This window comes from Callorhinus ursinus, unplaced genomic scaffold (genome assembly GCF_003265705.2).
Source record: "Callorhinus ursinus isolate GAN/ISIS: 27379988/994484 unplaced genomic scaffold, GSC_fseal_2.0 scaffold4, whole genome shotgun sequence".
In the NCBI taxonomy this organism is placed as follows: domain Eukaryota; kingdom Metazoa; phylum Chordata; class Mammalia; order Carnivora; family Otariidae; genus Callorhinus; species Callorhinus ursinus.
The window spans coordinates 4,695,991-4,709,944 of record NW_027397066.1 but is presented as its reverse complement, the minus strand read 5'-3'; the positions used below and the strand labels follow the sequence as shown (position 1 = coordinate 4,709,944).

The 13,954-nt window shown below is 57.5% G+C and overlaps 1 protein-coding gene across 2 annotated transcripts in view; it reads right to left on the bottom strand.

The window, feature by feature from the left end:
- PPP2R2C (protein phosphatase 2 regulatory subunit Bgamma) overlaps nucleotides 1-13,954 on the bottom strand; it is a 134,075-nt gene that overhangs the window by 11,288 nt on the left and 108,833 nt on the right. For both annotated transcript variants that reach the window (XM_025887754.2, XM_073891396.1), the window contains exon 7: nucleotides 4,841-5,010. In XM_025887754.2, coding sequence (XP_025743539.1) covers nucleotides 4,841-5,010 — 170 coding nt within the window. The remainder of the gene's footprint in view (nucleotides 1-4,840; nucleotides 5,011-13,954) is intronic.

Genomic DNA, 13,954 nt, shown 5'->3' with positions numbered 1-13,954 from the left:
TCATGGAGGAAAGGGGAAGGCGAACGCACACATTCCTCTCGAACATGATCTCAGTAGGCGTCACTTGTCCTGTTTTGTGGATGAGGCACTGACCCTCAGAGAGGGTGAGTAACTGGCCCAAAGTCACACAGCTTATAAGTGGAAGACCAGGACCCTTTTCCAGAGTCACCTGATACCACGGGAGAGATGGCGATGCCCCTGGGGCCGCGTCCACCTCCCAGCAGCCTGATCCCCAAGCTCTACACCCAGAGGGCCTCGTGGGGGCCGGCTCCCTGCAGACGGTGTGGTCCTGCCCCCTGGGTGGGGCAAGCGGAGGGGATGGCGGTAACCCAACCCCGAACGCCTGTGTGACCCAGAGAGTCACTTAACCTCTGTGAGCCTTAGGTTTCCCACCTCGAAAGGGGGTCACGAGACCCCCCCCCAAGCAGACAAGTGCGGAGCAAGGCACCGATAGGTATTTGGGACCCTGATTAACTCTGGAGGGACAGACAGAAATACAGTTCAACTCCTCCTGGGCAGCGACTCAGGCCACAAGCCAAGGGTCAGGGGCAGGGAGGGGGGAGGGGAGGGGAAAGAAAAGGTCATCCGTTTCTGTCTGGGAGCCTCTTACTCATCTTTAAAAGGAGGGGTGCCCCACCGGCCGCTCCCACGGGTCCCCAGGCTGAACCGTCCCGTCCCCTCCGGAGTGTCGGGGGCATCTGTGGCTCCTTCTGTGTTCGTGCGGACCCCCTCCCCTCCGAAGGTTCGCCCCGGTCTCACACGGTGACTTCCCCACCTGCCCGCCCACCCACGAAGGGGGCTCCACGGCCCTTCCCCCCAACCCCGCCTGCACTCCTGTGCGATCCCCTCCATGCTCTGACGACGAAGCACACAGGGGACCACCCAGCTGCCAAGGGGGTGGGCAAGGGGCCCATCGAGGCTGCCCACTGCTGAGCCCCTGGTCACTCCAGCGTCCCCCAGCCTTCCCGGCACAAAGGCCACCAACAACAGCATCCCTCCCCACACCTCTTGTCAGTCCCACCCCACAGGCAGCTGGTCCAGAAGCCAAAGTGATCCAGAGCCCAGCTGCTTCTCCCCACGTCCTGTGCAGCTTCCTCTCCAAGCACCAGTTCCCAGCTCGTGGCAAACGCCTCCTGACTGCTCTCCCGTGTCTGCCCATGCCCCCCAGCCCCAGTCTCTCTCCATGGGCAGCCAGGGAGACCCGTAAGAAACCAAGCTGGATCATGTCACACCGCTGCTCAAGACCCTCCAGGGCTCACAAACCCCCTGGGCTCTGCCCCCAATCACCTCTCTGACCTCAGACTCTTCTTCTCTCCCCACTGCTCACGCTGCTCCAGCTAGCCCCCCACCATTCCTTGACCACGCTAACCATGTGCCTGCCTCAGGACCTTTGCACCCACTGCTCCCTCCTCCGGGAGCACCTTCCCCCCGGATGGCTGATGCCCTCACCCCCCTCAGGCTCCAGCACCCCTACTTTCTTTGCCTCAGCCCCTGGTTTGCTTTATTTGTCACACTTTTTGCAGCCTGTGATTATTTTGTCTATTTGCTTGGTTTCCGGCCATCTTTCCTGTTGGAACGGACGCCCCTCGAGGCAGGATCTGTCTTGTTCCTCACAGTTTGCCAGTGGGGTGCACAGGGCCTGGGACATCACAGGAGCTCGATGCACTTTTTAGAATGAATGAGTGGGGTTAGAGACTTGACTCGTGGCCCTCCAGGAGCTGCAAGGCTCTGGGTCCGGGCCAGGGCACGCAGTGGGGAGAGGATGGGCCTGCATCCCCAGCCAGAGGCTAGCAGGAGAAGGGTGAGCCTTGCAATGGGCTGAGAAGGAGGCCGAGAAGCAGGAAGGGGAGGGCCCAGGGGGCTATGCGAGGGACCCAAGAGAGGAGGCTGGGGTGGGCGTGGGGGTCTTGTGCATCTCCAAGACCTAAAGGGAGGGAAGCAGAGGGTAGGGCTCCAGGACACCTGGAAACGGCCCAAACCTGGGCTGGAGTCCCTGGGTCAGGGACTCCCGCCCTCCTCCCATGGTGAGCGTGGCTGGGGGGCCGGGGGGAGCACCTGCCTCCATGGGAGCCGGCACGGCCAGGGGAAAGGCGACACAGAACCCCGGCAGGAGGAATCATGCCAGGTGACATTACAGCCACAGGCTGCCTCTGAGGGGACACTGGCCTGCTTGTGAGTCCCCGAGAAAAATGAGAAACAGATGTGCGAGGGTGCTATTTCTTTCACACAGGTGCCCGCCTTGGGGAGCCTCCCCCCCTCGGCGAGCCCCCCGGCCCGAGGCCACGCCACGCCGACGCTCGCTGTGTGCCTGTCATCCAGGACCCTGGAGAGTGAGGCTGCGACTCCTACTTCCCCCTGAGCCCAGGGTCTAGCCAGGCACAGAACACACCTGCCGAATACGTGTAACGACTCAGATGAGTGGGGATAAATGGTGCCTGGCTTCACTGCCGCCCACAGACAAACTCTCGGGGGCTCGGGTTCAACCCCTCCAGGTCTGCCCTGCTGTGTGCACTCCTCTCCCTGTGTGGCCTCAGCAGCCTCACTGATGCACGCGTCCGAGCACAGGCACGAACCGGTCTCCCGCTCCCTCTCCTGGAGGGGGAGCGCCCTCTGATGGCAGGTCAAGGAAGAGCGTGGGCTCCCGGGAAAGCCATCCCAGGTGTGCGGTTTGTCAGCTCTGCTCCCACAGATACACCATTTAATTCCATTTTCTCCAAATAAACTGGAGTCGACAGAACACTGGCCCCACTTCCCAGGGCAGCTGTGAGGCTTTAGAAGAGGAAAAGTGTGCCAAGAACTCAGCTCAAGGCAGCGCATGCTGAGGGTTGGCTCACTCAACACCCATCCCCAACCCCTCTCCCCTACCCTCCTCAGAGAGGCTGTAAAACTACTCATGCCCCAGCCTCGTCACAGACGCATTCTGGCCAACAACTTGTAAGAAGTCTTCTGAGGAGTGTTCTGGGAAAGCTTCTGTGCTCCCAAGAAAACATCCAACAGACCCAACCAGCACGGACTCTCACATTTCCTCCTATTTCCTTCCTGGAATGCAGGCATAGTTCCTGGAGGTGGGGCAGCTATTTTGCCACCAGGAGGTGTCACACATGAAAGCAGGGAACCGATATACAAATGATGGTGGACTGGATCACAGGAGGAGCTGTTGGGACACCAAGGAGGTCCCAGAGCCACTTGCTGTTCCTGGATGCCCCCTTCCAGACTTCTTCTGAAGGGAGAGAAGTCCCTATGCATTCAGCACTGTGAGTCAGCCAACCACAACCCTGCTGAACACAATTCTAGAGCATAATAGCCAAAAATGTTAGTTACTGTGTTGGTTTTATAGAACTATTGTGATTTTAGAATCAACAGGCCAGCAGGCCAAAAGCCAAGCACCGGCTCTCAGCCTTATCTCCAGAACAGTCTCCTTCCACTTTATTGGGTCCTCATATGCTCTGAAGATCTCTGGAGGCTATGGACCCTCTCCCCGCAAAATGCCTGTATTAAACATAGCACCTAGTTTCAGGGTCTGTGGGCCTTTACTGACTCCAGGGCCTCGGAAGGCTGAGGGGCCCTGTGGACGTAGGGACAGTCATTCGCCGGCTGGCTCTAAGAGGGGCTGGTCACTCCTGCACCTGAGCCGGGGCTGTGCCATGTCTGCCCCAATCTCCGGCCTCTGCCATCTCCTGAGGGTCAGGGGAGGGGCTGATTCCCCCTGGGGTGGACAGTGTGAAGAGGGGCCTAGGTGACAACTGGGGGACTGGGCAGGACCTCAGGTAAACATGTGGCTAGCAATAGGGCTGCCACCAGGAGCCATGACGGCCCTTCCATGAGCCCTTCCCAGGAAGAGGTAGAAGCTCAGGGAAGGGTCTGAAGGGATCAGAAGTCCTTGTGGGCATATGGCCTCCAGACTGAGCTCCCGGTCTCTCCCCGCAGCTCTGCACCCTTCCCAGTGAGGCCCCCCTGCCTCCTGGGATACCCCTACTCCAGGCCCTGGCAGGGAGGGAGGACAGGGAAGGGGCTGGAGGGCTCCGAGGGCTCTGCATCCGTCACCGCCCAGCTGCAAGGGCAGGTCCCACTTGTCCTGCGTCTTGGCACCCGGGATCCCTTCCCGCCAAGTGGAGCTGATGGTGCCCACTTTGTGGGGACAGTAAGGAACAGAGGTGACAAATGTAAGTGCGTGACCCCCTGTGGGCACCTAATACTTGGTGACACTGTGAGGGTTTGCCCGGGGCTTCTGGTGAGGTCTTCCTCTAACATCCCGTGAATTTTGTTTTCCACCCCTAATAGAGCTGGGTGGATCACAACAGGAAACTGGTCAGTAAATACCTTTCCAGGGAGGGGTCTCCTGCTTCAGCCTCAGTGCCTGGCTTCCAAGGCCGGTGCCTGAGGATCTAGAAACATAGCATCCCCCTGCCGCCGGCCTCCTGCACACGCTCAGGAGGGGTGCTCCCCGGGGGTAGGGCAGCTCTTCTCCTTCCTTAACCTGGGCTGCAGCCCCCGGCTCCGAGGAGGGACCGCGTCCACACCCTTAGTCACCTGAACCCTCGAACTGGGCCGAGCCTGACGATGCTCATCCTTGTTCCCCTGGGTCCTGGGTCACAGAGGCCAGTGAGCGGACAGCACCCACTGACCCCGCGAGGCAGGACCGAGCAAGTGCTTCTGCTCTCGGCCGAGCTGGGGGGCTGGAGACGGACTGCCTGATTTCCTGAGCCTGAGTGCCTTCACCTCCAATACGGGAGTATGAAAGCCACCTCTGCGGCAAGGGACGTCCCCTCTGGGGGGATTCTGGGCACAGGGAAAGGAGGCCGGGGGGACTCCCACCCCGCGGAGGGGCTGCAGCACCTACCTGGTAGGTCTCTATGGGCCTCGCCTCCATATTCAGGTCCCAGACTTTGACCGTGAGATAATCCCGGGTGAGCATGTACCGGCCACTGTGGCTGAACTTCACATCCGACACGGAGGAGATGATCTCCGAGAAGAAGGAGCGGTTACTGGGGTCCTCGGGCTCTTCGAACACTGCGGGGACAGAGAATGGACGGCCATCACAGGGCTGCTCGCCCCCACGGGCCAGAATAATAGACAACTCTGTTCCCATCCTGGGCTCTCGCTGGATGGTCCTTCCTTCATTCTTTCATCAAACCTGTAACTAAACACCTGAATGGACCCTCCGAGGAGGGAAGGAGCAGCTTTTGGAACAACGTTTATTGACCATTTACTCTCAGCCAGATTCTGTGCAGAGCCCTACCGCGCATTACCTCATCTAACCTCCTGATAAAAACATCCGGTCAGTACCACTATCATTCCCATTTCATAGCCGGGAAAACTGAGGCATTGATGGCTAAAAACCATGCCCAAGACGCAGAGCTAGAAGAAAGTGGCGGATGGGGATTTGAACCCAGAGCGGCACTCGCTGTGCAGCACCCCACTGCCGCCTACTGGGGATGCTGAACGCCCGGACCACGGGGTGTCCTAAGATGCTTGCACATGCTGGGCAGTGTCCTGGACGAGGCTGGGCACTGCCTGGGGCCCTGGGCCTCTGCCCATGCCACACTGGGCATTCGCGGCTGAGCCCTGCTGGATTGTGGCAAAATCAAATCTCGCCAGAGATGGAGCTTGAGTCTCATGTGCCACCCGCCAGCCACCTCCTATTGTCTCGGACCAGGAGCTCCACACAGGAAGTTGCTTACATGGCTCCTGAAGGTGACAGCCTGCTGCCCCTAGCGGACGATCCCACTCAAGGACAGAGTGCACAGTGAGCGACTCCCCAGGCGGCATCCCCTCCCTGCTGCCCCGAAGAACCGGGCCCTCCCCGATGCACGGAGGCTCCCACACAGCAGGACCGGCTCTTCTGGGCTCAGTCTGTGGCTGGCCGTCTCACCAGGCTGCCCACCAACACGCTCACTGGTTAATCAGATCCCACGTGGCCCTGGTGCAGGGTGGGAACCAAACATGACCCAAGCGTCACCGTAGCGAACCAAGCTAACCAAGCATTAGCTCCGTAGGAGCTGGGCTGGGGTGGGCCCGGGGAGCCGGGAAGAGGATGGAGTGGTGGGCTGGCAGCTACTTACCAGCCAGTCTGGAAGGACTTAAACATTTGACAACCTTTCTAGCTGTCCCCATGGACACTGGCTGAGAGGCTGCCCTTCCTGCTGGGCCCAGAGCCCCCAGCTCTGAAATAGGGAAGCAGAGAGCCGATCACATGTCCCAAGAGGCATGCCCTGCCTTCCAGCCGCCCCCCGACCCCAAAGTCCCTCATCCTACTGCCCAGCTCTGTCCCAGTCCTGTACCTTTGGGACCCCCCCATCTCTCTCCTGTCCCAGGCAGATGCGGTTCCTGCCACTAGGGCTCAGAACAAAAGATGAGTTATAAAAGCATAAAATGTGGTCTGTCTCTTGCACCCCAACTTTGCCCCCCAGGCCCACCCCGGAAGTTTCCTCTGGCCAGCCTCCACCTAAATCCCCAGGGCCGGCCCAGCTCACTTCGCCCCTGCACCGTGCAGAGCATCCGGCAGGCGGTGCAGGGAAGGTCGGTGGGTGGGGACCAAAACCACAGGGGAGCCTCTGCCCTGGATGTCACAGAGCCACGGGCTGTGTCTCCTGCCAGCTTCCAGGAGCAAGACACCGCAAAGGTCAAGGGCTCAGAGGATGCTCTAATCAATAGCTGGAGACGGAAACCCCGAACGGCCCTCTGTCACCTCCGCTCTGCCTGTTCGCGGGCATTTCTGATGGCTTTTTCAGCACAAAAAGACCAGGGCTGCACACAACGAATGGGAAGGATACGGACAGGTGTGAGAAAATTATACCTAGAAGTTCTTTTTTACTTTTCAAACATTTCTGTGAATTTTTTTGTCAAAAGGCTGCAGACGGTCGTCTTCCGTGTCAGTTCCCATCCCCCCCTCTCCCACCGCCCACAGGATCAAGATCCGGGCTCCTACACGTAGCTGACAAGCTCTTTCCTAACTGGGCCCTCATGGGCCTGCTTCTCCAGCCACCCTCCAGTGACCTTTCTGCCCGGGCCCCAGGGCCTCGAAAAGGGTGAGGCAAGCAAGGCCCCTAGGGCAGCACACTGAACAACTCACTGTCAGGGTCGCCTTAAATCAATGCCTCTTTCAACGCCCTGCCCTGCAGTACCAGGTAGCAGAGCAAAGCAGAGTTCAGGCAAGCCCCTGAGCCTGTCTGAGCCCAACTTCCTGGCCTGGAGAACAAAGCATGCTGGGACCTCTGGAGGGAATAACTGGGAGCACCCAGCTCAGTGAGGGACTCAAGTAGCTGCTCAGTAAAATCATGTAGCTATTTTTATAATATTTTCTATTTTTATAATATTTTCTCATTGTTTTTTGTCCCTGAAATCTCCTTTCCCAGTTGTCTTTCCTACCAACTCCTATACATCCTTCAGAACCCCTACTCAAATGCCCTGTTCTATGTGCATCTTGTCCAGATGCTCTCCAAAGAAATATAAAGCTCACCCTTACCGCCCCCATGGCCTGGGGTACCCTCCTATATGGCATCAGCAGGGCTATGTGACCACTTCACGGGACTGTGAGCTCTTGGGGCAGGACTCCTTCCTCTGTCACTGGTCATCTGGTCATCTAAGCATCTCTGCCCAGCCTGAAGCCCTACTCAGAGCCCAGCCCTAGTCACAGAGTGCACGGATCTTCGGTGCTGCCTGCCAACACTGCCTCTTCTCTGTGCCTCTCCTGATACATTTCTTCCCCAACCTGATTCAATCCCACTGAAGTTTCTAGACCCAGCAGGGAAGCCTGTATCTGCTAGAAGTGGCCTCTGAGTGCCCACAGCTCTTGCTCTGGGTCCCTCTGGGTGGCACCTGCTCCATCCCAGTCCTGTCGGTGTCTCTGATCACGGGTGGGGAGGTGAGGGTGAAACAGAGAGGGCAGAGTTGATCAGACGGGGACAGGGCAAAGGAGGGATCAGAGTTAGACGGCAGAACTGCACTGGTTTGAGCCACACAGCCAGGGACAACTGTGCAGGCCAGTGAGGCCTTGGAGAGAAGCGGGCAGACATACAGGGGAGGGGCTGCGTGGGGAGCACAGGGAGACGCGGGCCTGAAGGAATAGATGGGGTTCTACCGGGTTGTTGCTCCCGGCTGCCCTGGCATCGGGTCCCCCCTCTGCTCTGATACTAAACAAGGACAGCCACTGAATGATGAGCACGCATCCAGGCTAGCCCCACCTCAGGCTCCAGGGGCGGCCCAGGCTAGCCTCCTGGGCAGAGTTCCAAGAGGAGCTGGCTAGGGTCCGTGCAGCAGAAGATGGAGAAGGAGTTGGATTGTGGATCACGGGGCACCGGGAAGGTAGACGGTGTGCCAAGCGGGGTGAAACAGGGAGTCACTACAAGGTGGTGGGCACAATGAATGCTCACTGATGAAGAGCTGACAATTGTCGTTCTCTGCTAATGACCGTCCCCTGCTTGGCACCGTTTGATGAACCCCACTAGGCAAAATAAAAATAAAAATAAATCCAACCCTCACTGTGGCCCTGGCCCCACATGATCTGCCCCCACCTCTCTGTCTTCGCACCTGTCAGCCTGCCCCTTCTCCCTACTGCAGTCAAGCTCCTCCCACCGGCTGTGACCCTCGGCCCCGCCTTCTGCTCCCTCTCTTCCCAGGCTCCTCCCACCTGCGGGAGGCCCTCAGCCCCGCCTTCTGCTCCCTCTCTTCCCAGGCTCCTCCCACCTGCTGGAGGCCCTCAGCCCCGCCTTCTGCTCCCTCTCTTCCTAGGCTCCTCCCACCAGCTGGAGGCCCTTAGCCCCGCCTTCTAACCCTTCTCCTCCCACTCACTGGCTCTTTCGTTCTTTGAGGTGCAGAGAAGCCTCCTCGGGCCACCTTAATCAAGAGCCAACTGCAGCAGGGGGACAACCTCAGAAACGTTCCCCGCTTCGATGCTCCCATTTACTTGGCAGTCAGTTTGCCTACGACTGCACTCAGCTCCGTAAGGGCAGGAGCCTGCTCTCGGCACACAGCCTGCCGTCACCCCACCCTCTCCATTCCGCTGGCCTGCAAAGCCAGCAGGCCGGACCTTGCATGCGGATGCGGACTGCCTTCCCTCCTCCACGATGCCCACCTGGCTCTGAGCATCAGCTGGCCCCCACTGCCAACGTCACCCTACAGTTTATTCTTCCCCACTCAGCAGTCAGAGGGATCCCGTCAACACACAGCCAGGCCCGGTCACTCCCGGCTCAAACGCCCCTGAGGCGCCTGGCCTTTGGGAGGAAACCCAGAGCTCCTGCGTGGTCTGTAAAATCCTCTGGTTATGGACTGTCCTCTAAGTACACACCTCTCTGCCCGCACCTCCCACCTCTACCTGCTTTACTCCTGCCTTTGTACTGGCTGTCCCTCTGTTGGAGACAACTGCCCTGGCTTTGCCTCCAGGTATCTGGAGCCTCCCCGGCAGAGGGTGGCTGGTTCTGGTGCTTCTATCCCAGGTCCATTATCAGGAGTGAGTCCTGGGGATCTACCCCCGCCCCGGCTCCTTTCAATGAACCTGGCTCACCCACAGTCCTCCTGAGAGTTCTTAGTTCTCAAGTTATAAATCTCAGAGGAGATGAAGTGAGAGAAGGTACAAATTTATAGGCGTGGGGACTATTAGAGCCTCTATCCTAGCTCCCCCTAGCTGTGTGACCTTGGGAGAACACCTTAACCTCTCTGTGCCGCTCATGTGGTAAACAATACTGGCACCTAAAGACGTCCACATCCTAATCCCCCGAATGTGGCATATGTTACCCACATGGCAAAAGACCCCGCAGATGTGATTAGGGGAAGGATCTGGAGCTACAGAGATTATCCTGGATTCTCCGGGCGGCCCTGCTGTCCCCACAAAGGTCCTCACCAGAGAGAAGTAGAAAGGTCAAAGGCAGAGGAAGGAGATGGGAGATGGAGCAGAGGCTGGAGGCCGCACTCTGGAGATGGAGGAAGGGCCACAAGCTGAGGGACACGGGGTCCTCTAGAAGCTGGAAAAGTCAGGGGAAATATTCTCCCCTGGCACCTCTGGAAGAAAAGCAGCCGCGCCTGACTTCTAGACCTCTGCCCTCCAGAACTGTAAAAATATACGTCTGTGTTTTCACTCCATGAAATCTGTGGCAGTTTGTAACAGCAACCCAGAAAAGCCGGACGCTCGGTGTCCTCGTCTAGATCAAGAGCAGAGTGCCTCCGCCCCACGGCGGCTCCAAGGATTTATCGGGACGTGAACCCAGAAGAGTAGTCCCCCCGCGTGTAGCAAGCAGTCAACAGACGTCAGGTTCCAGCCAGCACATCGCAGGGGTCCCACGAGGGGCAGCGGCTGACATGATCCCCTGTTCTAGGGCCCCGGCCCAGCCCACGCTCTGTGCTGTCGAAAGCAGAAATAACTGTCTATTTTGAGGCATCACGGAGGGTGTTTCCATGGTTACCCTGTCATAATGACTAGCAGACAAAAGCCTCGAATTTCCACGGCTTCGGAGGAAGACGTGAGGCTGTGGGCTGGGCAGCAGCGTGGCCCAAGCACCCCAGCTCTGCCCCCCGACGGAGCGCCGGGGGAAGCCACCGCATCACTCTGTGCCTCAGTTTCCTGAGCTGCCCCAGGGCAGAAATAAACATCCGCTTGTGTGATCCAGGACTCTCTTCATCCAGTGAAGGGAGAGTCCCTGTTTCACCTGTTGGGAGGATGACGCCGTGACCACGCATCTCCAGGTGCCCTTACCAGCCCCTCCTGAGTCTGGAGCAGCCACTGATTAACGGGCAGAAGCGAGGTATAAAGGAAGAGATCTAATCTCAGGGGCTCTTTAAAAACTCGGCTTGAACAACAACCATTTGTGTTCTGATCTGAAACAGCCTCACCAGCGTCCCGCTAACTGGCTGCCGGCCGCCCGCCTGAGTCCTCAGGAGGGCTACGAGCTAGCAGGATCCGATCCTGGTGAAGCAGACACTCCATCCGCTCACTCACGACGACACGAGAGCAGGAGAATAAGCAGCGAAGCACACTTGGTGTAAAGAGACTGTGAACGATCCCCTTACGGGCATTAAAGGAGAGCTTCCTGTGCATGATACTGGGTTTGAGAACGGAAAAATTGAAAATACACCATCTATTCCAATAGCAAACCTATACAAACCAACCACCAAAATAGATCTACGAGTTTCTCTAAGACTTCAAGTTAGAGATTTAAACTAACCATTCCAGGCAAAGACAGTGGCCCAGCTCGTCTTCCAAGAGTAGAAGAATCCAAATATAACTGGGCAAAGAGAGCATAAAAAAAGACAGTTGAAGACCAATTTCCAATTTCACCTATGAATGATTATGCAAAAAGCAGAATTTTTGCATTTATGCAAAAGTGTCTCAGCAAGAGCCCTGGCCCCGGGGCACCCAGGCACAGCAAAAGATCATGGTGGTCAGAGGCCACGGTGACCCTCCCTTCATGCCTGGGCCCTGCAAAAGCCTTCTGGAACCTCCGCGTGATCTCTGGGCAACCCTGAAGTTGTTATGTTCCCGGCAGCCCTGGGAGAGGAGGCGAGAAACACAAATGGAGTTGAGTCATCCAAAATGAAGTTCAAGTTCTTGCACTCTGGAGTTTGTGGGCTGATTCACATGCAGCAGACACCCCCCCCCCCCCCCCACCCCCCCCCCAGGCGTGTGACAGCTACGGCCCAGAATCTTCGAGTGTGTGCTACACTTGGGAAGTGATGGCTGGCCTTGTGGGTGGCCGCTCACTCAGACTCCTAGGGAACCGGATGACAAAAGCCAAGAAGGACTGACTTCCACCTCCAGCCCGCCAAGAAACGTCATAACAGTGTGGGGTGCACAAGGCTGTCTCTCTCTTCCCCAGATACCACCAGCCCTTCCTGCACACACACACACCTGTTTCCTGATTCAGAGTTGAAATCTGAGCTAAAATGCAAATATGCAGACAGATGTAGAGAAGAACACGGTATCACTTTCCAGAGCCCACCGCTCAGGGACTATTTCTTGGCATATTTCTTTCCCCTGTTTTCTATTTCCATTTTTTTTTTTTTTTTGGAGAATAGTCATTGCCTTGCTTTCTTACCCCCACCAGATATTTTAACATAATCACTTCCTCGTGTCATTAAAAATCTTCTAAATCAACATTCTAAATGACTAAACAACACTGCAGTATACAGATGGCATCATCATTCCCTTGTCATTTGCTCTGTTGGACGTCTAGAGTGTTTCTGAATTTGGTCACTTTATATAAAAAAAGCTGGGCCATGAAGTCTCATCCTACTTCCTTCCCATGGGGCTTGCATGGGCTCAGACTGGGTCCAGGAGTGCAGCCCAGACTCTTCCCCAACCTCGTTCCGTGCCAGTCTGACCCAGAGCTGCACACAGACAAATCTCCAGGCCACCTGTGGCCTGAGCCACAGAACAATGACCCCCAGAGCTGTCTGTACCCTAATCCGCAGCACCTGGGAATATGTTACGTTCCATGGCAAAGGGGAAACTAAGATTGCCGATCAGCTAAATTATCCAGGTGGGCCCAATGGGATCCCCAGGGTCCTTAAAAGGGAAAGCGGAGGCAGGAGAGACTGAGTGAGCGTGATGCAGCGTGAGAAAGCCTACAGCCAGGGCTGGCTGTGCAGATGGAGGGAGGGGCAGGGAACCAGGCATGGCAGGCGCCCCCAGAGGCTGTAGAAGTGGGGAGGCATGGATTGCCCCCTACAGCCTCCAGAAGGAACCAGCCCTGTCGACACCTTGATTTTTGTTGGGTAAGACCCATGTCAGACTTCCGAACTGCAAAACTGTAAAAGAAAAAAAATCGGTGTCGTGTTAAGCCACTAAGTCTGTGGTCATCTGTCTGGGCAGCCCTGAGACCTCGATACGGCCCCGGGCTTCTCTTAGGGGGCTGGGCGCCGTCCACACGCACACCTGGGCTTGCTGTCCATTCAGACACTGGCGACAACTCCACGCTTTATCCCCAGCCAGGACCCCGCCCCTGACTCCAGGCATCCGGCGGCCTTCTTGACAGCCCTCCCTGGAGCCCAACACCATCTCACACGTACCGTGTCCAACACCAGCCTGCTGGCCCCACCTCTGCTCCTGGCTGCCCCGCTCCCAGCATGCCCGTTGTCCGTCCCAGGACAGGACCCCACCTTCACCCACCTCGCAAACCAAACCTCAGAGTCATCATGGTCCACACTCCACTTGCCAAAGGCTACCAGCTCAGCCTTCAAAGAACACCCGGAATGGGGCCTGTCTCCCCACCTTAGCCATCCCACCCAGGCTGCACTGTTTCTTCTCAGTGAGAACCCTGGCAGGGGCTCCTCCCACCCCTGCTTACGTTGACCCCTCTGCAGTCTCTTCTTTCCAAACACCTGTCTCGTGACATCATGCCCTGCCCTCAGCCCCCTGCTGTTTTCCCACCTCACTTAGAATAAAACCGGATCCTTCCCGGGACCTACGGGCGCCCTAAGTCACTTATTTGCCTTGTGTGTCTCTCTGACCTCAGCTCCCAGCATCCTTCCCTTTGGTCACTGCATCTCAGGTCCCATCTCAGAGCCTGCAGTGTCCCCCTTCTAGAACATTCTTCCCCCCAGAGACTGCATGGCTCAACGGTGCCCAGGGTGTCTGTTCCATTGTAACTTCTCCAGGGAGAGGACTCTCCCTGCGCCCCGCTCCTTGGTGGCTGTTGTTGCTATCTGTCACCACCTCCTGACATCACATGACCCAGTGAGGAGTTCATCGTCTGTCTGCTAGTTCCTGCTGCACCCACCATGGCAGGAAGTGTCTGGAGCATAGCAGATGGGGGCTCGGCTCTGCTCAGAGGGAGATCTGCTCTCGCCACCCTCAGTGCTGGCCACTCAGCCCTCAGGAGGAGGAGGGCTCAGTGCTGGGGACAAAGGCATTCCCGTGGGAGAGGTCTGGGCTCAGGGACAGGCGACAGCTGCTGGAGCACGTGCAAACCCAGAAAAGGGACGTGGTTCCCTGTGAGGAAGCTGGTGAGGAAGCCCCGGAGAG